This window comes from Calonectris borealis, chromosome 3 (genome assembly GCF_964195595.1).
Source record: "Calonectris borealis chromosome 3, bCalBor7.hap1.2, whole genome shotgun sequence".
Taxonomy (NCBI): domain Eukaryota; kingdom Metazoa; phylum Chordata; class Aves; order Procellariiformes; family Procellariidae; genus Calonectris; species Calonectris borealis.
Genome location: NC_134314.1, coordinates 45466329 through 45492037, shown reverse-complemented (window position 1 = coordinate 45492037; position 25709 = coordinate 45466329). Strand labels below are relative to the sequence as shown.

The window sequence follows — 25709 nt, the reverse complement described above, 5'->3', positions numbered from 1 at the left end:
TACCAGCTGAGTGCTGGGAATGTTTAGTCCAGAGGACCAGAATAAATTTAGTCCAAAGCAAAAAGGTGAAATGTAGGTGAAGAGTAGACATAAAGAACTGGGCACCAAGGTTTTGTCTGCTGATCTGCTCCTACTGGCCTTAGCTACTTGCTAACGTAGATGTACCCTCTGATCACTTCAAATAACTTGAATGAGGTCAAGAATCTGATCAATGGATAGCAGAAACTACAGACAAATCTATTCAAGAATCTTGTCTTCAACCGCAGAAGAAGGCAGGAATAACACTGTTATTTGGGCGCATCTCTGCAAGCACCAGCCTGTACTGGCACCCCTACACATGGATGGTAGCACAAGCTCCCAGCTCGGAGATGCTTACAAGCTACGAGATAGCCGAGGCAAGATGTAGTCTTTCCAAACTGCTTCCATCACACTGTGCCACACACTGCCCATCACAGCACCTGTGAAACACGCACATAAGAACAGGCATTGGAAAGCAATGACTGTTCCCATATCTAATCTCACAATCTGTTATTTGTCTCTATGCTGTTGTGCAGCCTTCACAGTGTTAGTGGCCGTCAGCCACATGCACAAAGCAATCTTTTCTAATATCTGTTTTGTAATTTGATTTTCTTTTACATAGTTATTTTCACACCTAGTGTAATGTTTAAAAATGAGATGTCAGATTAGTACTTTGAAAAATAAAAATCATAGTTATTTGGATGATTACCTCCAGAATGTTAAACTACAGGAGATGCATCAGAAAAACAACGCTGGGTCTTGTATTTCCATTCAGAAAGGACACCTTAATTTGGGGGGAAAGATGTGGAGGAAGAAGAGAAAGCAGGGGGCTGCTTCCTCGTAAAATAATGAAATAATCAAATAAGCAAAATTATTTGCCTCTCTTCACAAAGAGCCCCTCATATCAAGTACACAGCTTACGTTTTTTTCCCCTGCAATATTGCTCATCTGTGGCGTTTTATCATTACATTCCCTTCACATACCGCTCTTCACTTTTAGATTAATCTGCCAAAATGAGATGCTAAGGATTTGCATACAGATTTGACTACACAAAAATAGATCTGGAATTAATAACAGTCTCTATATGTTTTAATTTCTTCTAGACTGGAGTACCCTTGCCTCCAGCAGTATTCTTGGCTTTGAAAGTCATCAAGCTGATTTGTCTGCTCTTAGGTTATGATGCCACATGCTGCTACACTGTCCCCTGCAATCAAAGTGCTCGCAGAGATAGATTCCCATGCCTTCCCCTAACAAGTATATTTTATAGATTGGCAGTTCTGATCTCCCCTCCCCAGGGGGATAATCTGCATCTTAACAGGTTTCTATAGATACATCTGTCATTAAATATGCCATCTTATATCTGCATCAATTTTCAAACTCAAGTTCCTCCTAACTTTGAAGTGCTATAGCAAAAGTTTAAAATTTTCTGCCAAAATTCAAATTTAACAAGTCTGCAATGTCCTCTTGAACTATTTTTTTAAAAATACTCCAGGCAGCTGGGAAAGGGCAAGAGAAGAGCAATATGTCTCTTAAAAAATAGGAAAATGAAAAAAAAAAAAATTAAATGGTAATAAAAATAATTTTCTCAGAAAAAAATGGGGTAATTCTGAGATAATTTTTTAAACTTCTCTGCAGTGCCTTCTATGAGGAGAGGAGGGAAAAGGCAGGGAGTCATCATAACTACACTTGAAAAGAAGTGTAAAATACAAACCACGCTATTACATTTGATGTCAAGCAATAGCAGCTAATGTGGTAGTAACCCATCAGTTAAGGAAAGAGAAAAAAATGTATGGCTAGGTAAATGACAGAAAACTTACACTTTGGTCAGCACTCGCTGGGTTTTATAAACTGAGAGTGATGATTGCACTGCTTTGACATGAACAGCTTGCTTTGAGGACTAGAGTTTCCAGGAGGCAAGAAGCGTTCTCAAGACAAGTCTTTCTTGCTCTTACAGCTGCGAGAACACACTCACGGGAAGCCCAGCAGCCAACCCATGGGCTTACAATGTGTTTACACTGCCACAATCACTGTGGCTCACTCCCTTGCAGGCTGTAAACCCTGCTTTTTAAGCCCTCCAAGACCCGTAAGTTCCCAACTCATGCAACAGTGCCCCTCTACATGGAGAGGTCCTGGACGAGCCCAAGACCCACCTTTTCCAGCCCTTCCCCACACATGGAAATAATTTTGGTTTGTTACAGTCCCCCAAACAGTCCACAAACTGCACTGAAAAGCACCTTCAATAAAGACACCTCCAAAAAGAGAAGGGTGGGAGGCAGTAGATTCAACACCATTTTCCCAATTGAAAATTTATAATCCATATTTATAACATGTCCTAGTAAGACCCCCATATGACTTGAGAAATCTAATCCAATCCAAATCCCCCAGAAAATCTCACAACTCTCTCCGAAGTCCCAAGTGCTAGGCTGCACACACGAATCCGAGTTTGCTGGGAGACGTGTAAAACTACATGTTGGCAAAGAGCTCCCACGTGTATTCCTTCCAGCAAATCCAGGGAATATATAGAAACTCATGACATGCGCCCCAAGGTGCTCTGCTATTTTAAAATAGAAATCTCTCCTCTCTTACGTGTCTGTGTGTTAAACACAAGATAATCCTTCTTCAACATGCAAGTCTGCTGCCTTTTACTTTATCCAGCCTAGGTGCAGTGAGGACAGCTAAGCTGGAGCATATTCTCCCACCCTAATGAGTGCCCTGTAAGACACCACCAGCAGATCTAATTAACACTGTTCCACCTCCGATGCAATCCAGCTGCAAACAAGAGGGGCACAAGCCCTATTTTTTTGTGGGTTGTTTTTTGAAAAATCATTAAAACCTGATGTTCACATTCAATCTAAGAAGAATCAATGGCATCAAACCTATAATGTCCATGCTTGAAAGGTGTGAGATCCATTATCTTTATTCAAATATAATAGTAATAATAAAGAAACACTGTTCCATATACAAACTAAGACTGAGGCAATTTTTATGTCCTTGTTAAGCTCCTGCTCCTGGTAATTTCTGTGCCAGCTGCACTGCAAAAGTTGATTTGGTTAGACACTGTAGATTCCTATTTATTCCAGATCTATTCTTCATAAAACAATTTTATAGGCATTTACTGAGAAAAAATTTCCTTCTCCTCACAACAAACAGCATACTGATAGTAAGGTAATACTTTTCCCCCCAAACCACTTGCAAACTCAGAATAATTCTTCAAGATATGTGATCATCATCATTTCCTTGGTCAAAATCTCCACCATTAGGGAAAAAATAATAATAATAATAAAGGAATCTTGAATTTTGAAGAAAAAGCTGTTACATACAAAGCAACTGTACAGGGTTGGCTTGTTTACCGCCCCCAAGTTGAGTTTCCATGTGTCAAGATGTGATTTTAGCTGACACACTTAAGGTCAGGCAACTCTGAGAAACAACAGCATAATACTTCGCTTTAGAGAAGACTTTTCATGTGCTAATCTCTTGAGCGTTTGAGGCAGAGGGGAAGCCTTGTTATCCCCAGCTGCAGGTGCAGGAATGGCCCAGAGCTGAACTGCTTGGCAGAGGTTCCCTGCCCCTCTCCATCCCCACGGGCGCTACACCTATACAGGAGAAGGAAGGTTAACGTGTATAGAAAAGTAGGTCTTCAGATTTGCATGTGCACGCCACGGAGGATGCAGGGAAATGGGCATAGTTCAAGTTCTCACTCTTAAGGAAAATATTTCCCTGCTTTTATAGGGAATGATTGTCAGTAATGTTGAACTCCAAAGGGTTTGGTGTATTTTGTTTCTCTTTCACTCAAATACTTCACTTTTCAAGCATGTGGCATGCAATTCATTTGTGAAATGGGTCATGGTGTCAGATGTTAACTGGGGCCTGTAGGATTCATCTTTCTATAAAATTTCAAAACCATCTGCCCGATGCTGTACTGTCAATAAAGAAAACTTATTTTAATGAATTCTTATCTACTTTTTAAAATAAGAAAATAAAATAAAATGTGGGCTGTGAAAAAATAAAAAAAAAAAAAAGAAAAAATAATGATACAAATATAAAAATATGTTCCATAATATAAGAAGCTCAGAGCACTCGAAAGCTGAACCCACTTGTGCTGACCAGAGGGTCCGACCAGTTCCAGAGTGCAGGAGGCTCCCTCTAAGCCTTCTGGTAGGTTAAAAACCCCAAAGGGGTGGTGGGGGCTTAGGAGTCCCTCTGTCACCTGAAACACTAGCCACCCATTTCCTACTGCCAGCATGTGCTTACAGCATTTTGTTTAACACACTTGCCTTCCCTGCTGCCTTTGCCATGATTTTATGCTCTATTATTTTTTACTCCTCCTCGTATTTGTCCCAAAGGAGCACCAAAGTAAAGCCGACAATGAAAACCAATAATAATAATAGAAACCCCTTAGGTCTAGTTAGCTTTTGATTAGCAAAGCCTTTAGAAAACAAGGGGCTGTAGCAGAGGCGCTGATGCTTTGGCTATAGAATAAGTAAATGGTCCATGTGCGGGTCATGTTTTGATGACACTCTACACAAATACAAGGGCTAGAAACTTATATTATTACTATTTAATTTATTCACTTACTAAAAAACTGGGCACATTTTCATGGTTACCTCGCCAGCTGGTAGTAGCAGACTGACTTTGAGAGCTTTTACTGATGACCTGATTTCCCAGAAAAAGCAGCAGGGATACAGCTCAGAAACATCCCTAACTCAGACTAATTTTTTAATTACTTAATTTTAGGCCACATACTTCAAACTTAGGTTCCCTCTTGCATTACTGATTACTTTTATGCTAATACTTTACATTTGATGATGAACAGTGGATTTTTTTGAGCAGTGACTACTGATATTTTTGGAACAATAAAACATCTTTCTGCACTATTCCCCTGCCCCTGAATATACACGTACGACAAGCTACATTCTAGCCCTAAGCAATTAATTAATAATAGAAAGCTAGCTACAGTTATTGCATCTCCATCTACTTTTATTTATAAAATAACTCTCTTCAATACACAGAACCTAGTTTTCAATCTGAGTACATAATTCAGATCAATACCCTACTGAAGTATTGCATAGAATGTTCTCGTAATTCATAATAACCTGCCAGAATCTAGCAACTCAAAACTGCTAAACATTTTCTCAAAAACTATACAAAATACAACCGAAAAGTCCTGTCTATCTTATTCCACTGCCAAAACATTGTTCCTTACTGTGACTTTACAACAGAAGTTATGGTGGTAGCATTTTCAAATATAAACGGAAAAATACTGATAAAATATTTTTTGTTGTTTTGCCCAGTTTTAAAGAGTTCATCTAATAGGCTTCCACTTACCTCTTCCCCTGATTCTACAGCTGTATTAGAGACATATCCTTGAACAGAATATCACACTGCTTCATTATATAAATGCAGATGGTATTTAAACACACAGGCAGGCATGCATTTCACTTACGTAACTAAGCACATTAATTAATCCTCAGCATAATTTTCCCTTTCCTAGTATATCTGGAAAGATTAAAAGTAATCTTCAACCAGTCCCATATTTGACTTAAAAACCTCTATCAAATACTTCCTTGGGGTTTTTTTGTTCAGAAAAAAAAAATTAAGAAAAAAAATTTTACTTTTTTCACGTACTGGAGCAAGGACCACACTCTGATGGGATGTTTCTAGTGCTCGTTCAATAATTTTATATGAATACTTTTAACACAATTTCCTAAAGAGTCCTGTTTTTCATAAATACTGACAAATGTAAATCACGAGGCAGGGGAGGGAGGGAGTCAAGACACAGCAGTAGTAGCATCCATGTATTTGAATTGCCCATCACAGACACACATCTCTCTCCACTGATAAAATAGGAAAGGTAGTGAATAAACAGGGTAATGCTTTGAACGTGCCCAGCCGGTACCCTAAAGCAGAAACCCTGTTTCTGTACTGTACCTGGGTCTCAAAGCCCCACTATGTGCACACTTCAGGATTAACACACAGCACAAGCTCTACAAGACTCCTTTGATGCCAGTTGTTGAAGAAAGCGACCCAAAGCACCTGCCAGGGATTCTGGTGATTTTCTGCGTTCTGTCATGCTTTTAATTCCAAAGTCATTATTCATTACTTTAGTGTATGTATTTTTATGTATAAAAATAGATACCTGCTACCTCCCCCGCCAATGCTTGGGAATTCCTATAAGGCACTTAATCCATATGGGCAGAAAGATACATCTGTAAGGAGCTCCGCTAACCTAAATGACATACTTTGAGAATCATAGAATCATTTAGGTTGGAAAGACCTTTAAGATCATCAAGTCCAATCGTTAACATAACACTGCCAAGTCCACCACTAAACCATGTCCCTAAGCGCCACATCTACAGTCTTTTAAATACCTCCAGGGATGGTGACTCAACCACTTTCCTGGGCATAAGCACAGCAAAGGCCTAAGTAGCTAACTTAATCTTCCATTCATATGCCGTCTTTTCACCAGAGGGATCCCAGACCGTATTAAAATCCCCAGAGGGTATATACAGTGAAGATGGCAATCACTGAACATTTTCCTCAAGGGCTGGCCCCATTTACTCATTAACTTCCTTGATAAATATTACAATTTATAACCTTCATAACCTTGCACGACACACTTTTTACTAAAAGGTGGGTTTTTCTTTTCCTGTCAAATTTTCTGTAGACAGCACCTTGTTCCAAAGCAACTAACAGAAAAGTCACTACAAAGATTGATGGCACAATGTCCTCAACTCCCATCAATGTGCACATGTAAAATAAGAAGTACATCAGACAGAGTTGCAAATGATATGTTAGTTTAAGATTACAAGGCTATACTTTCATCTATCTGTGCCATAAAGCTATGATTACATCAGGGAGTCCTGTGCACTTGTTATGGACAGAGCCGTGCATGATTTCTAAAGAAGGTCATCTTCGCCTGTTACAATATCCTCACGAGCAAGTGGGAGCAGTTCATACACCTGCCTTCAAGCCCTGGATCTACACAAGCCAACAGGCACTTAATTCTCCATTTCATTATCAGAAATAAATGCAGTGGTACCAGATCATAATACAGAAACTGGGTCTTGTTTTTTGTTTTTAGGAAGCACACAGAATTTGTCATCTGAAATTTGTCCAAAAGTGCATTATCATTTCGATTCTCTGTGATTTATGAATGGCGACTGGAGATAGCACATATGATATATGCAGCTTGGAAACACAGAGAGATATTTAGCACACAAAAAATATTGTATAGGTATGTTATGCTCCTATACTTCTAATCAGGCTTGATTTTATGCTTCCAGGTTTAAATTCTTTGAAATACCTATCTCCTAAGACAAAAGTTATCCTGACATACAAAACCTAAGGAGATTTATTAGTTTCATTTGAGACAGTATTTTGGTATTTTGTTAGTACCTCAAACTGTGTGAAACGTTTTCTACCTGATATCCAAAGAAGACCATCCACCACATATCCTGCATGGCATGAAAGCGATCGATCAAAGGACTGTACAAAGGTCCACTTGTTCTTCTTGGGGCAATAGCGTTCCACTGTAGGTAACACTTGACGCAATTCATTTCTGCCCCCTACTGCATAGAGGTACTCGTCCACCGCTCCCAGCACAAAGTGTTCCCGACAGTTCTTCATTGGAGCTATCTCAGCCCAAGAGTTAGTGCGGGGGTCGTATCGACAGGCAGTTCTCACCGCACAAGTGCGCCCTGTGGAGTGCTCTGCCTCTCCACCAGCTACAAAAAGAAAGTCTCCCATGACAGCAACACAGTGGTGGCTTCTCCCTACAGGCATAGGCGCTAGCTCGCTCCAGTTTGCAATCCCTGCGATATGAACGTTCTCTTGATCTACCGGATTGAAGTATCGCAATTCCTTCACTTTACAGATTTCACGTTTTTTCCCACCAATAATGTAAAGAGTGTCTGACTGGAAGCGAGGTTTTGTCCTTCTGGTTTGCCAAACTGGCTGTGCATAGATGCTCTGGTGGTAAGCCAAGGCCTCATTAATAAGTGCTGTCGCAGTTTCACTAGCTTGGACAAGAGGATGAGAAAGAGCTACGGTATGCAGTGTATCCACATCCATAAGGCCAAAGCGGACATACTGGAGAAGTTCATCCATGTACTGGTAGCGGCAGTTGTGTTCCAACCACCTCACAGCCAGCTAAAAGTCAGGGGAAGGAAGGGAAAAACAAGACACCAATTATTTGTGAACAATTCTGTCAAAATTTGGTCTTTGAAAACTGTGCTTGCATTCCAAGAAGAGCTGTATACTTGCCTCAGTAGTGATATCAATCAATATAGAAGTAGTTATGAATGCATGCGAGTCAACATAAAAGATACCTACTAAAACTCCACCTATAATATACATAGAAGCTTTGTATTGCACCAGTCCCCCTAAAGAATTTCCACAGCATTATCAGATTGCAATACTGCTATGCAATATTCCTGCTGTGCAAACTGTTAGTGATGCTGTAAGAGACCACAATATCCCAGTATCAAGCTGCTGGAGCAACAACATAAATGTAGGGACTATGTGATCACTGGAGACCGCAGGTACACTACAAAGAAAGATTACGGTTAGATGATTAGAAAAGCTGTTTCTCCTCTCCATCTTTCATTCTATTTATTACAAAATGTTGAAGGAATATAACAAAATACATACTGAATCCTTCAATTTTTTTTTCCTTCATTTATTTTGTTCATAAAGTGGAAAGACGTGTAAAGGGACCAGAAATTAAGCCAGAGAAGAGAGAAGCAGAGAAGAGGCTCTGCTGGTTTGGGACTGACAGAAAGCGGCAAGGAAGACTCTAAAACTGTTCAGCAGTTGCAGCTGTATCAACAGCCAAAATTAAACATAGCCTTTAAATTACATAAAGCATATTGAATCCAACCAGGTCTAAAAAGAGGCTCAGAAGGGCCTAAACCATTTCAAGAACTGTTGTGTAAGTTGTTCTTCAAAACCTCCAGTGATGAAGATACCCAAACTTCCTCTGGAAAACCATCCCCATGCTCAGCTATCCTCTCGGACAGATTTTCCTTTTACCTATGCAGGAGCTCTAAACTCTTCAACTCATCGCCTCATTTTTCCACCTTTGGGTTTATACTCCAGAGCTCAGGAACCCCCAGACCAACCCTTGAAATTAATCCATCCATACAGGATGAAAAGCAGTCTGCTACCTTCATTTTCTCCTCTACCTCCGATGCATTTCATTATGTGTGGTGCAGTTTCCTCTTCTCTGAATGAAAAAGTCTCTCAATCCATCTTGGGTCACATTTTCTAAACCTCTGTTGCTTGGCTCACAGTTCTCTGTTATTGAAAGGAAATGCTCCTCTTTCTTAATGTTTGCTGCTGAAAACTGGATAAAATCTTCCTCTTAAGACTGTAGTAGTAGTGGATAGATTGGAAGGATCACTTTGATCATAACAATCTATGCCATTCTTGTTTGTACATCACTACACAAGACTGTCAGTGCACTATGATATTGCTGATTCATGTTTAAGCTTATGACTGAGTACTATTCCCACCTCTTTTTTTCTGCAGAACTTCCACAAAGTGTCATGCTTTCTCTGTCATTACTGAACTCTCTACTATTTAATTCAGGCCGCTGTCAAGATCATTCTCAATCCTAATTGTACTTTCGAATGTGCTTGAAGACCATTCTACCTTCTGATTGTCCAAAAATATAAACCCCATATTATTCTTTCATCCAAGTCATTAACAAAAACATTGACTAGTTCTGGATGAGGACAGACTCCTCTACATGATACTTCATTTCATGCTGACAAAGAACTTGCGGAGCAGGAGTTTCTAACTAGTTGGGCAATAACAACAGTTTCAGCTAAAACTTACTGCGCTGTATTGCTCATGGGAATGTCACATGAAGGAGCTGAAAAGAAAGGCTTCTATCTTACTCAAGGCTTTCATATACGCATGGAATATCAAATTTATTGCTGCTTCTGTATTCTGTCATAGAGGGAAGATGACAAACCAAACCGACCTTCTTACTAAGATTAATTTGAAACACTTTTGCTCCACTGTGCTATTCAACCCCTGTGAAACAAAGAATCAATGAAGGGCATCAAAAATTGCAACAGTAGTTCAGTCAGTTAAATGCTGTATTGAGTTTCAAAATGTGCATTAGCTGTATGTATTTAGACTTGTTAGTAAAAAAGAAGTTAATTAAATACATTTGAAAGTGTTTATGGATTTGAAATCATTGAGCATTATATTCACATGTTCTAAATCCACCAAATCCATGTGTCAGGTGTCTCCTACTGAGTGGTTTTAGGCAACTCCCTACTCCATGTCTTAGGCCATGTGAATCATTCCTCAAAGTCTTCAGAGGCTCTTAGCTCTCATCATTGACTAGACACTTGAAATTGAAGTGGAATTCAGGCTATCTTCATCATGATGAAGACACCAACTGAATTCATACTAACTGAATGATGTGTGGGTTGCTATATTAAAAGAGAATTTACAAAAATTGAGTTCTTATCTGTCATCACTTTCATCCAACAGATTGGTTTCTTTTGCTTATAGTTCATGCCTTCACTCACATCTAAAATGGCATCGTGGAGGTATCACCTCTGCTATAAGGACAGACATTACAGACTCTTAAAAGACATGCACCAATGTAAACCAGGTCTTGGTAACCACAGGCTTTTAAAGGAAGTTTAACATTAATGCCTGTTAATATCTTAGAACTTCACCCTTCCTCTTCCCTTTATTGTCCTCCCTCCCGCCCCTCAATAAATACTATATAAACACACAAGCAACACTACATACAGTCATACCTTTCAAAGACACAGTATCTGCATTCATTTCTGCATATGGGATGTGTGACGATCTGCAGCAGAAGGGATGGACATCTCCATTACAATACATTTTCTCTGCTGCATGAAGTTTGGCAAAAGCAACTTGGTTCATACTGTTTTGTCTGTACTGAGAATATTCCTGGAGTTGTAAAAAATGTTTCACTGAAACCAATAATGCTTAATGTTTCTCTGAAATCACAGAATTTCTGAACCACCATAGTGATGCTGCAAAGTGATACAAAGATTCTGTTGGCACTCATAGCAGACGTACAGTCTATTCCTGGTCTTGAACCAAAACTTTTCCCACCCTTTCCTACACTATTTCATCCCCTGTCCTGCATCTGTCCTGCATCTTTATTGATGAAAACTTTTGAATCTTTCTAAATTAAATTTACTGCAAGCTCCTTGGGATCCTCTACATGCTCATCTAAAGGTATCTTTGGTCTACACTACTTTCACCTTTCCCTCCTGACAAGCAACTGCAACAGCAATCAGGAGGGTAAGGTGAATCCCAGGCTGTCTTTTGTGTAGGTTGCTACTGGGTCTTACCAGACTCCACGTCTGAGGTCTGTAGCATTTGATAATCAGCAGAGAAGCTCTACTGGATCTTAGGGAGGCAACTGAGGTCTGGGAATCACAATGTGTTTAGAAGCTCCTGTCCAAATCAACTCATGCTACTGTCGAACACAATTTGACTACAGTATTCCGTGTGACCCACACCTAGTCTGTGGCACTCCAAGGCAGAGAAAAGGCTGTTAGAGCTAAAAGCTGTAATGTTTTTATCTCCTTGTTTTGCTATTGATAACAATGACTGTTACTCGATTTTAAATGACATAAATTCATTTTGGGACACTCCTTAAAAATAACTGCTAGGAATTTAAGCTACAAATGTAGGTATTTATACGTATATTCATAGAATACAGGACCAACTCCTAAATTGTGACACAAGGCTATGGAACAGGTCATATGGTTTTAGGGACACTCACAAACTGAGCCTTAGACTTACACATTTTTTATGCAGCACATGCTGTTACGGTGCTCTCTAGCAGAACATGGTGTCTCACACTATGGAGGCATGGAAGAAAATGGAGTTATCTGTGTGGGTGAACAGATATTCTAGTCACTGGATGGTTTGGCAGCTATTAGAAGGCTGGAGAAGTTCAAAAGAGAGAAAATTAAGTTCCCAAACAAGTCTTTTGCTTTTAGTAGAAATAGTCACTGATGGACGGTAATACAGTTATAAATTCCCTTCACTGTAAAGAAGGCAAATATAACTCTCATGAACATATAGCAGAAGCGTAAACTTCCATGTAGCGTTGATAAATATACAGATGTTTGCTGATATGCAAGTTCTACCACCTTTACTCAGGTTTTGTTTAATCCAGACTTAGTGCCTACATAAAAACTCCAAAATTCACTCTGTCTATACAGTAACTATAGCGCCTATTTTTTAGCCTCTCTGGCAGTAGTGATTAGCAACTATAATCAGTATTGGCAAAACAAACTCAAAGCCATTACACACTTTATGACATTGCAAGGAGAGACATTCAGACTTCTCTAAGGAGATAGATACCAATAGCACTTGAAATTACAACTGTGTTTAAAACGCAAATAAGTAAGCAAGCAAAAACAAAGAGACCATCCACAGTTTTGAGTTCTAAAATATTTGTATCGCTGCTAAATAATTTACAAAAATAAGGAAATACTCCTCCTCTTAGTGCCATATAGGCAAATTCTGTTTAAACTGCTAGAAGCTTCTTTTCTATTAATTTTAATGTATGAGTGTGTGAGAAAAGGAAGCTACAGCCTAGTGCCTATATCAACTTTAATAAATAATATATTTTGCCATGTTAATCTTCTAAACTAAATAAATGACACAAGTAGACCCTCAGAAGGACAGGATTTTCAAACCAGATTAATTCTCTTATTCTAAAGTCTTAACCCAAAGGATTTTTCTTCTCCAAGGTTACATTACTTGATTTAGCAATGGAGTACATTCTTAAAACAGCAGAAAACAGATCGAAAAATATATTGTGCCACAGTCAGAGCATATATCTAAACACACCTGCATGTTGGATTGTGATTTCATTGCATTTCTAACAGCTGCTTCTGCTTCCAGCATGGTGCTTCAACAGTCCAATTCACACAGCCTCAGAGCGTGGCCCTTCCCTCGCTGTTGTTAATGGTATATGTACTGCATACATACCACAGATGGAGAGGGCACAGAGGCAGTGGAGGTTAAAGCTGAATTAAGAGTTTCACCTCTGTTGAAGATAACCCTACCATAAGTATTACCTGGTCTTTTGGGCTGCCTGCTATCCCAGGAGACAAGAAAACCCGGCACACCTGTGCCTTTCCCGATCAGTGTCCTCCTGCAATCCTTCTCATGCCACTCTGCGAGGAAACATGTCAGACCTTCACTTGACAGCACCGTTAAGTTTTCTAACCAGAAAAGCCAAGCTACTTTATGACTGCAAAAAGCTTGACATGCTCACTAGACCCAAGTTCATCTGGAAACTACTTTAAGTCACAAATTCAGTGTCAGGGAAAGTTTATGTCCACAGCACTCAGAGAAAAAACGCTCCTCTAAGCCTGGGCTCTGCGAGAGGCAGGGTCCATGGGAATTCTATTACAGTCATCTTGGTCTGATCTTTAGTTGATGTATTCATGTTGCAGCCACACAGACTGCAAAGGAATTATGCTAGTTTATACCATCTAAGGTCTCTAATAACTGAGATGAAGCCGAAAAGTGACAGTTGTGGAAAAAACGAGGTTTTTGGAGTTTGTTTTTTTTTCTTAAAAACAAATAAAAGGAAACATTAATTTTTATAAGGTTTCAAAACAAAGAATTCACATTGTCTCATTAAAACAAATGGAAATCTTAAATAGAATAACATAATGAACATTATAATTTTAGGAGAAAGGACAATTTTAAATACAGAAAAGTGGAGCTAAGTATTTTCCTGAACTGATATCAGATATATTCAACACAAATTATCAGATTTCTGCATGACAATCTGATAATGATATATACCAGGGAAAGAGAAAGAACCACAAACCTCTTCTTTTAACACAAATCTCACCTGAGCAGTCCTTCTGTTGCTTAACTTAAGCAAAAATGTTAGGCCAGAAAAAAATCAAAGTAATATCTTTGCATTGTTAGCATATTGGACAGTGCTACAGATCTGCTCCTATTGATTGATAAGCCCAAAAGAGTAATGAAAGCAACACAGTTACTACAGCAATCACTTTAAGGCACTGAGGGAACTTCAAAAAGCTTGGAGTTTACTAGTTCAGTGTTTGAGAACACTAGAAATACATATTTTGGCCATAAACTTGCACATGATTTGGCCTCTCCTTGAAGTTTACCTAACTCAGCAAGCCTCAGGCATTCCAAACTAGAACCTCTTGCCTCAAAACCAGTCTGTCTCAGCTGGCTACTGTCAGCACCACTCTGGGTCTTCAAATCTCAAGTCCAGGACATTTACTAAAGCTCTGAAACAAAGTCCACTTAAGGATATGAACTTCCACTTTTTAAAAATGAACAGGGATTTCCAAAGGGCCTGAATTTGGATCTCTAAAGGGTCTCAGTCCTTCTCGCTCTCCAGAGACTACAAAGGACAAAACCCAGAGGCTTTAGGATATCAATTTAAGTATTTTATTTAAGGTGAACTACATTGGACTGTATCACTCATTTAAGAATAAACACATATGGGTGAAGAATTGTTTCTGGAAAAAAAAAAACAAACCACCAAACGCAGTTTTTCAAAGCCATGAGTTGCACGTGAATGGTTTTAGAAGTTAGTACATAACCACGTAGCACAGTCTCCAGACTCTCTTTGGAATTGTATCAATCAGGTACTATCTTACAGTTGCGGGCAGCACGGAAAATGAGTGGCTCAAACCTAGATGCCAGAGAGCTTTAAAGATAGAAATCTTTTTTTTCTTTTTATTTTGAATCAAAAATGTGCATAAAAAAAAGACTGTAATGAGCTGCATGTAGAACAATCAAAATTATAAGGTATTTGCATTTCTTTTGCAGCTTGAGCCAAACAACTACAAAATTATGCATAGGATTCTCTCAATCTGAACACAGTAAATATTAATAATCTCTGAATCAGCAATGAATTGCCTTTTGCCCCTTGAAGAGAGGCTTTCCAACTCAAAAAGTTGTAGTACAGTGACTGAGACCATATTTACAAGGCACCAGGCCGAGGCATATGCGTGTAGCCTGTGAAAATAAAGCTGTGCCATCCCCCACTCTCTTTACGCAGAGACATTTTAAAATTACCTGTTTGTCAGTTTTACAAATGTGTGTCTATGTAAGCAGCCCCCTGTGTGGCGCTGCGTTAGCAAGCAGGCACACTTTCATTTGCACATTCTGATTTTACAATCAGAATTAAAACATTTGCTCTGTTCAGGGTGAGTTGATAAACATGGATTTTAAAATTTCCTTTTTTTTTTTTTAATGTGAAAAATGAAAGAAAAATGTTCCTCTAGATGTATTATGCCTTTGGGCTCCATTTGAGGGAAGGAAAAAAAGACAGAGAAAGCTACTGTGAAGGTCACAGAGTGAAAGAACTTCCTCAGGGCACAGAATAAATTAAATCCCAAGGAAAAAATAAAATGTGATTTCCAGAGTGTGAGGCACAAACTCAAAATGACAATGATTGACAGCCAAACTATATCCGTGCAATATCGAAGACTGCACGTTCTCATTTACCTCAGTGTAGCCAGCAAGCGCCCATTAAACATCCGTCTGATGCCCAAATTAACCTTCTTGGCAAACTGAAAGAGGCACAAACTATCATAATCAACCTTTCATTATCACAGCAGCCTCTAGTTAAAGGGTCAGAATAATTGTGCCATCAGAGCCCTGATTGTTTTCAATCAACAGACGACTGGAGTGACAGCTCAGTGATGGAGTAGTTTGATGAAACCGCACCAGGCCTAATCAGAGCAGATGAAAGGAAGGCATGATTGGTGCAAATGAACAGTCGTGCCTCTCTTTTTCATTTACAATCTGAAATTACTCTTAAATTTACAGGGTTTTTTCTCCCTTATGAGTACCTCTGAAAGAATGTTTGACTTATTATGAGTTCTGACAGTGCAGAGTTATAAAACACAGGTAGGGTTTTCAGCCCAGGCTTTAAGTGGGTATTCAGCATAATTTTAACAAATTCACTCTTGAAAAGCACAAAATGACTAAAGACTTCCAATGACCTAACCTTTCAGTGCTGTTTGATTAGCAGAACAATTTATCACGGCTCACATTCTTCATGATAAGAGACGATTAAAAAAAATGGGCAAGGATCTCTTGCAAATGTTTTCTCTTAGCCAATATATTTATTGTGTTATTGCTCTCCTGTTCTCTCTCTCTCACACATACACACAAAAGAAAAAAATTAAAGAATACTGCATTAATAACCCTTTTCCTCTTAGAATGAATAATGGAATCCAAGCAAGGGATTGTTTGGAGATGAAAGCAGAGACCAATTATCATGCCACTGGCAGCATCAATATTTAGTTTTCTGGTGGATTGTTCATTCCCACATTCTAAGGAATGGAAAATGAATCGATCCCAGTAGGTATTTCTTACCTTACTCACCAGCACAGAAGCAGAATGCCTCACAAATGAAAAGAAAAAAAAGAAAAGGGGATTAAAAAAAAAGAAAAATTGGGGGCTGCTTTGGCAAAATTTGGAGAGAATGGAAGATTCAAGTTTCCTGCACCTCCTCAGCTACAGTTCGCGTCCCCTCCCAGCCTCACCCAGCTCCAGTCATGTGGCTTCCCATCCTCACAACAGCGCTGCAGGGAAGGTGCGGTAAATCGAAAGAACCTCTTTATACCTCTGAAGGAAGCAAGTATTTCAAGTGACGAGTGGTAAATCTTTTGTTCTGTAATCTTGGTCATCATCAGATGTTCTCTAGTCTGTCAAGCATCACAAAATGCATACCAACATTCAGGTCAGCATACCAAAACAACAAACCAGCTGAGAAGCAAAGATTAATATTTGCCTGAAGGGGGAGTGGATAGAGAAAGACTGATCCAAACACCAAAGGCTCTTAAGAAATTTTGTTTCCTGTACCTTTTCCTCACACTACAGAATGGAAGTTTTAATTCCTTAAAAGTTTGGGGCTTTTAAGGAGAACATTCATCTAAGTGGAAAACACACAAGTGCCCTCAGCTGAAGAAGCTGTGAGCAGGCTTGCACATCCTTGCTGACACAGGGGATGCCATTTTCACTTTTCTTGTTTCAGTTTAATTTATTGAAGTCTACTGTTGGTATAAGTAGATTGAAAGGACCAGGCGCTCTGGTGCTTTTTCTTTGTCTAGTGAGGAAAGTCTTACTACCCTCAGATAGCATGAAGGCTCCAAACCAGCCCAAATAAGGAAGATCCATTATCTCCAAGTCCTAGATAAAGGAAGCATGACAAAAGTTGCCCAGTCTGCCAGTGATTTGGTAAGTACTTCCTCCCAGTGCTTCCACTCGCTTGACAGCTGAGTTCCACCTTTCCTCCTGTTTCAAATATTAAAATGCCCAGCCTTTTCCAAGTATAAAGACACTGTTCATACTATACATATAGATTTAGTGAACTCTTGGGAATGACCCCAAAACATTCCTAACATGCCAATGGAGAAGGGAAGTAACAGTTTGGGAATCTGCCACCATGTGCTTTATTTGGGAAGGCTCAGAAGCAAACATGCTTCTCTCTACACAAATAGCAAAGTCTCACATTCACATTTCCCCACCATATTCACAGTGCCCCCACCACAAGGATCGCACCACATATTCAAAGATGTTGCCATTCTGCTATCTGTCCCCAACTCCCACCCAGCCATCCCCACACTAATGCTAGACCCCCAGCAGTGGCACTGGCTTTATGTACAACGGGGCCCCTGAAGTGCATTCCCGAACTGGAGTCTGAGAGCACAGCTGGCAAGAAAGACAAAATGCGCACCCTTTCAGACTCCACCGTAATCACTGCCATCCAGTCACAGACCCACAGCTTCACAGATGGACAGAGTTTGGAGGACTAAGGGATCAGACAGTAGGCTCAGGCAACAGAGAGGGAAGCCAAATATAAATAAGTTATGACTTCAGGAAATATGTGGCCCAAAAGGAAAATTAGAAAACCCCAAGGTTCATTATATCTGGAGGGTGAAAGCACTTGTTACTGTACGTCCCCCTGGCCTCTTACCAGTCTCTGCAAAAGCTGCAGTGGATTTGTCCAGAGTACTACTTTAGGAAGCTCTTGGTCTGCTAAATAAGAAATGCTATAACTCTTGGTTGGAGTTTTGCTGGTTTAGGATCTACGTGATGTCAAGACAACAAGCTGCAGCTTTCAGAACACCAGCCTGCAGTCTGTAAGCCACTTTCCAAGAGGCAGAAATTTGATTGTGATCTTTCAGCACTGAACAACATGCAGCAAGCAGAGTCGTTGGCCGAAGTCTGCCTAGCAGCACGAATGATGCATTTCATGATATGATATTGTGATTAAGGTAGAGGTACATAACGCAGCTGTATTATAGCAAACATTTATCAAAATTAATGGCGTTAAAGTGAATCACAATGTATTAAAAGTATTTCTCAATTTTTCTCAAGTGCTGATAAGATCTATCTTCTTCAAGCATTTAAGCTGTAAAGCATCAATCACCAGTTGCCCGATTTCCTCACAGGGCTGCTAGACAAAAATATTGTCCTGCAGAGTCTTCAACAGGTACGAGGAAGGATACATAACCTACATGACTTTGGCAGATTTCTTAGTCATAATTAAACAGCTCCATTAATAACAATTTTAACAGCTGTATCTCAGTCTCAGAATTTTTTAGTAAATGTTTCTGCACAACATCCTTGTGAAGAAGGGAGGAATTCTTCATCCCAGAGATGAATTCTCCACCAACCAAATACAGTCCCCTGCATTATCAATCCAGTACTTTACCGCAAGCTTCCTTCCTCCCTGGTGCTACATAACGATACTAGCCTTCCCAAAAAGGCCATTATTTTATCAAAAAGGCTGTGAGAGATACGGTGTTAGTTTCATTTTTTATGTATGTGTTTCCTATGAAACACATAAAAAAATGTCAGTTTTATAATAACGGTTAAGAATAAAATGTACACTTTTCAAAACTCTATTCACTTCTTTTACACACTTTATCCAATGCATTTATTTTACCATTTCTTATATTTACTGGAAATGAGACTAGACAGAAGCCTACCTAGAAGACATTGACTAACCTCAATAAAAACATTTCAGCTTTTTAGAGCTGCAATAAAATAACTACGATCAAAAATCAGTTTTACAAAAGGCTAGCTGAACTACATCAATATATAACATTATATATGGCAATGAATCATATTATATTAAAGCAAAGACTTGCTATAATGGAAAACCTAAACTTTTCATCTACACAAGCTCAAAGTGAAGTAAGGTAGGGACAGAAGGTAAACTCTCAGCTGTTGTAAATTATCACAGCTCATGGAAGTTTGCCATTTTACACCTTCTGGGGAATTTGAACTTCAAAATTATATAGTGCTTTCCTTCCAAGTATCTCAAAGCAATTTATAAGCAGTAAAACTTGAGCTTCTCTGAGAAAAGTGTACATTTCAACCATTTTCCCAACATGGGAACTAAGAGAGAGAAAAATTAAGTGATATGACAGAAGACAGCAATGGTACAGCTGACATAACTAAAATCTCCTGTCCCCTCAACCTGTCCACAACTGAGTCTCTTTATCCCACAACCAAAGTCCTGTGGAGTTTTTTGTGCTCTGTACCACAGAATGAAACCTGGTGAGATGCAGGTATCTGAAACTGAGGACAAAACGGATCCCTAAGTATCATCTGACAAAAGTATTTGAGATATTTTTGCAGCTGAAAAGGACATCTCCATACAGGCAATAAAATATTGCATTCTTTCTTAACCTTCTTGGAGCAGCAAAGACAAAACCATCCCATAATGTGCTTCAAGAGAAGTGTGTTCTTGTGTGATCAAGCCCTTAAACTGTGGAGTAGTTTCCTTTACAGTGATCTGGAGCTTCTCTACAAAGGCAGATCTACAAATGTGCTTCTTACACCTAACTCATTCTTCTACTACGATCAAAGGAACGAGCAAGGCCCAGTGGAACTCCTAGCAATGACACTCCATATGTACAACTGTGTGTTTAAAACGTGTATGAGCTAGCGTGTAGTCCCTATTGCAACAGACTTTACAGCTACCCCACTACTGACAACCATTCTATTTTCCTGTGCACTGCAATGACTATCACACCTGGAAGCGTACACAAATAAAACAAAAGAGCTGGAATTGATCACACTGGAAAGGCTCTACTTACTCCTGCAATCAAAGTAAATTTTCTTTTAACAAGATCATCAGAAAGGAGTGTGGAGGGTGACAATCTATCCAGAACAAAGCAAAGCAAAATAAAGCAAAGCAAAGCAATAAAACCAAACCCAAAATATGGCATCCGGAGACAGAACCTCACTTTTTCCTTTCAAACAGGTCCAGCCATAGACAGTTAGAACTGACAAGCAATCCCCCCCCATCATAAACATTCCTAAAATGTAGCTTCATAGGTTCCTAAAACCTATGGAGCCTAATAGATCTGCCTCTCTTTAATAACTGGATCAAATGGCAAAAAGGTCTGAGATAACAAATTCTTGCCATCCACCTTCTAATGCATCACAAAATGCTCGTTTGGACCCTCCATCGTTTGTCGTGATGGTAAAACCAACATTGCTAGGTGCTTTATCTCTGATAAGTTTTTCTGAAGTTGCAATGAACAGCAGCTTATGTCTTCATTAACACAGCTGCCTAACTGGGACTCTTAACTGTGATTTGATTTCAGTTTAAGGAGATCGAAGTTTATGACAGCGCTTCTCTTTTCTCAAACAGGGTGAGGACAGAGCACATGGGAGGTGGAAGAAGAGGATCTCCCCCCTCCAGCAGCCATCATTTCAAAATCTAGAATTGCTCATTTTTAGAGGAAACATTCAGGCTGACATCAAATGCACTGAAACTTTACATAGCCACATTTAGCATTAAAATAAGTTGCTGGTACATAATTATGAGTGGAAATTACAATCTTTCCGATACACATTGTTTTTATTGCTATTCCTCTCTTGTTATTTTTTCCCTTGAAATACGTTTTAGAAGTATAGTGGCTCTCTATGGAGACAGGAATCTACGAGCTTTCATCAGTAAAAATTGTTAGAGAATGAAATAGGCACAAAATCGACAAAATTCTATAAAACTGCAATTCAGCCCTGTGAAAATTAGTCTAAATGGTTCTTGAATGTAGAAAGATTCCTATTCCTTTCTTCCCTATTGTTAGGGTATAATTTTCTATGGATTTAATAGGCAAATCCAACAAATCACATAAAAATGTATAATTTTCTATAATAATCTTGACAACAGCTATACAGGACTTGTATGTCATTAATATCTTAGGTCACACACAAAAACGAACATCAAAGTACATACCCTCCTTAGTCGGTTTATATATATATATGCTCTCAACATGCCATGTTACTACAAAATCACCAAGGTCAATTTTTCCAAGTGAAATCACCAGGTGTTTTGTTTGTTTGTTTTTTTTAACCACTGTTCCTTCACTACAGGAACTTTATTTCTGTTTTGTTCTGCTTTACTATTTTAATGAACCAACTAAGCCCTCTGACAGTGTCAGCTTACCCGTCCCGGGTCTCACAGCCAAAAGCTGTCTGAGTGTCCCCTACTTTCTCCCAGCCACTTCACCCCCACAGTTATCAAACATGAGTCACTGAAGTCCACGTTACGCATTAATGAACCTGATTCTTCAACTCCGAAGCGCTGCTGGAACCTCATTTTAACATGGACGGGCCCGCTAATATTAACTGTGGGAACATTTAGGCCTTTTCCTGTCAGCAGACAATTTACTTCTGCTTTCTCAAATCCCGTGAAGAATGTGCCTCAGAGGACAGCATGACAACAACAAAGTTATATATGTATTTTAGGAGTTGGTATTTCTTTTGACTGATTTTTCACAAAGGGATATTTTTTCCCCATTCCTTTTTTAAATACAAAAAGAACAAGCAAGTACACTAGCAGAAGCTCACTCAGCTTTTCTGAGAACAGAATAGTTTTCCTTTTAATCAAATCACATCTTCTTAATGATGTCAATTTTATTTACTTTGATTTAATCCCCACATGATGGGCTTCAGATTAATGCAGGACTCATTATTTTTAAGTGATGACTTAATTTTTCAAAATCAACTAATTGTCCTAAGAATGTTTTCTCTTTTAAAAAGTGACTTACACACTTAGAGCCACATTTGTAAATGCATTTAAGATCCCAAACATATCTCATGAATTGGGAATGTCAGAGCTTCCCTACTACAAGACTAAAACAAACATAAATTTGTTATTTAAACCAACTAAATCACATCTGAAGCAAACTGCAACAACTGCAACTGCTAAAAGGTGAACCTCATAAAATTCAGACCTGTATGGTTTCATACAAACATTAAAATAGGCTCCACCCTAAAGGAGCAGTCTGAAAGCTTTTCAGCACAGATTCTCACGTCAGAGACTGTGATCTTTCCATCTGTCATTACTATCCTACACAGACCTCTAGCTTGGAAGCCACTTCACAGTGAGGCTTCTTAAGATCTTTTTGACAAATGTATTTGTCACAATTTCTTCCATTTCTCCCTGGCACGAGGGAGTCCAGGGTGATCAAAGGAGTATAAGGACACCTTTGTCGTGAGGCAACGAAACCCCCAGCTCTGCAGCTCGCTCACACATCCGGAAGCTGCCAAGGATTTCCCTGTTGGAGTAAGCAAGGACGTGCAGGAGTGCCACTGCTTTTCCATCTCCTTGCCTCCTCACCCTCCTGGAGCCGCTAATGTCCTGGTCCTGGGGCAGGAGTGATAGCAAGGGACAACAGCTGGTCAGATCTCAGCAGCCATGCTGAAACTGCACCCACCTGATAGCAGGTCTAGACATATGGGTGCAAATTTACTTCATCTAACTTTACCCACCTAGTTTAGGTACAAGTGGAAACACTTAACCCCAAAACTGGATTCTAGCTATCCTAACATATTGATGACAACTTGTATGGTTTTAGATAATCTGGAATTCAATTTTCTTCCTCCATCTTCTTTGGCTCCATAGTTACAAATAGAGGTAATGATTCTACCAGCTCCCAAAGTAAAACTTGTTCAAATACAGAGCTGGCAATTCTCAAAAGAGCTTCTCATTTTCTATCATTTTCGACAAGCTTAAATCCATCAGAAACAGCTTTACTGGGATTTTGAAAGAGTAGAGACTACTAACATTTGTATCTCTGCATGGAAGATATTAACTAAGTAACAACTGACTGCCTCATTTGATCATCCATGGTGTCTGTGGGTTTTAGACTTTACTTATGTTGTTCTTTTCTTTAACTTAAAAATGAAAGTAATGTATATTTCCAACCACGCCTGGCTTTCACAACAGCCTCAGCAGCTTTCTTTTACATAACCATATACCTGTGTACTAATACAATTATATTTCAGTTAATCTCCAATAGATCAATGCCACAAAGAGCCTAACTGTCAAGATAAACCTCACCATAACAGACTAATTCAAATGCAGAAAGCAGCATCACAGAAGTGGTCTTGTTATGTGCACACCTTGGCTTCCTCTTTTTGGCTTTCTAAAGCAAAGCACACATCCATTGCTTAGCTGAAGAAGTGACTTAAATTCAAGAGCTGTGGGCACAGCAGCCTTCCAAAATACTGATGTGTTGCTCTGTGCAGTTCTGAAGTTAATCTGGGATAAATAAGGTGAGGCAATGTTACTGTAGGACACTGAGGCAAAAGTAATGCCCTCCAGCAATTTATTGCTCACAGCAATAGCAGCAAAATAATCAAGTTTTCTGATTGGAACTGACATGTATCAAAAAGAAAATAAGAAAAGCACACAGTTGCTCCTAACATAAACCTAGTTTTAATATAGAAAATCCCTTTCTACACTGCTATACTTGATAAATAACAGTAGCAAGATTAGCTAACATTCAAGAAATAACAGGTAGAAACTATCAAAAGTTCAGAACAAAAGCATATATAAAGTTCACAAAACTTTACTGTAAAGGACAAGATTAAAAGCCCATTAGATTTAAGCTAAGGCAGACAAAGGGGGAAGGTGTTTCATAAAGTAAGGGGACAGTGCCAACAGGGGCAACATTCATTTTCACTATAAGCCAAAATGCCATTACTATTACAAATGATGCAGAAATTATACCAGGAAAAATGTGCGTGACCCAAGCGCATCAGCAGAGCACAGTGTGAGATTCAGCTGCCTACATCCACTGCCTCAATCCGCTGTAGCCTGCATGAACCCCATATAGTCCACAGCTCCAGTGGTCGCAGATCCTGTGCCACAACTGCCAGCTTGGCCTATATATCATGAATATCCTACCAGAAAATGCTGCACATGCCTATGTTTATAAAAATGAATCCCACACAAATAGTCTGGAGAGACCATGAGGAATATTACCATTGCACACAGTCAATTCAGGTGAGACACCTGTGATTATGAGGATTAGCCTTAGGAAAAGGAACCTGTATCCTATCATAGGTTATGTTTTCACAATATTTTTACTTGAGGGTAACTATGTAATCTTGCTTGCAGCTAGTCATGATGCACAGTGCAACCATCACAGATCCAGCACAGCGGATACTGGGATTCAAGGGTGGCTCTTTGGCAGTTTTAGATAGACTACTCCTGATAAGGGTACTAAACAGGGTGAAAACACAGCAAAACATGCATGGTCAACATGCTAATTTTCCCACATAGCCTCACCAATTCACCTCAGCTTTGATATGCATCAAACTCCTTTTTTCTCTCCTATGCCTCTCTTGATAAGAGGCTGACAGCCCCGTTTTAGTGTGGTGGTTTTCTACTTAGGCTAAATACTCACTAGGGACGAGCATTAGACCACCAGACTTGATTTCACTTATTGCCCAAGAGAGCACTTAAGCTTATTTCTTGAACAGTGAAAGGCTAATATACTGTTTAAACACAACGTTGATTTCTAAGATGCTTTCCTTCACTTACTACTTTATGTCGTTATTTGTTTTGCAGTAAAACTTAAGTTCACATTTAGCAAGGCACTTAGTCCACATTTCATCAAAACATATATATACTCCTCAGAAACATGAATTTTGCTCTCTCCATGTTAAAAATTGCTCTATAGAATCAAAAGATTGACAGCAAAAAAAATTCAAGTACTGCACCGAAGCAATGGCAAGCTTGTACTGGAACATGACAACCCACTTTAGAAACTGCTGTTCTGCATAGGAAACGCAGGCATCACTGGAGATGTATGGGAGATATCTGTGGGCCTGTCTTCAGCAGAGAACTGTTCCATAGTAACAGCCTGCCATAATGCGCACACCGCAAAATTTCCAACAGCACTGAACTCTGTGGGATTTCTGCTGGAGAATAATTTTGGCCCTCCAGAAATGCCACCAGGAGATTCAAAATGGAGCTCAAGTGTAAGAAAAGGCAGTTGAAAATCGGGCACTTTACTCTCCCTTAGAAAAGGATAATCAGGATCGTAATAAGAAAATTGGATTTATACATTTATTATTTTTATAAAATAGATGCTTTACAACTCATATTGACCTGTAACATCATAGTCTTCCCGTCTTTTTATTTTTCTATTTATTCAAGCAAACACACTTCTCTAATACAGAGACCAAAGACTGATTTTGCACATCACATCCACAGTAACAAAAGGAATAACTTGTGCTACCCTTTCGTATATGGAACATCTGCTTTATGAACACAAGTTCACAAGTTGCACACAAGGAAGTTAACAGAGCTGGAACATCTTGGGAGCCTAGCCCTGGAAAAGACACGA

At 39.2% G+C, this 25709-nt stretch overlaps 1 protein-coding gene across 7 annotated transcripts in view; it reads right to left on the bottom strand.

Annotated features, from left to right (window-relative positions):
* The window catches only part of KLHL32 (kelch like family member 32), a 102771-nt gene that overhangs the window by 9445 nt on the left and 67617 nt on the right, over positions 1 to 25709 (bottom strand). For all 7 annotated transcript variants that reach the window (XM_075148056.1, XM_075148060.1, XM_075148057.1 and 4 more), the window contains one exon: positions 7440 to 8166. In XM_075148056.1, coding sequence (XP_075004157.1) covers positions 7440 to 8166 — 727 coding nt within the window. The remainder of the gene's footprint in view (positions 1 to 7439; positions 8167 to 25709) is intronic.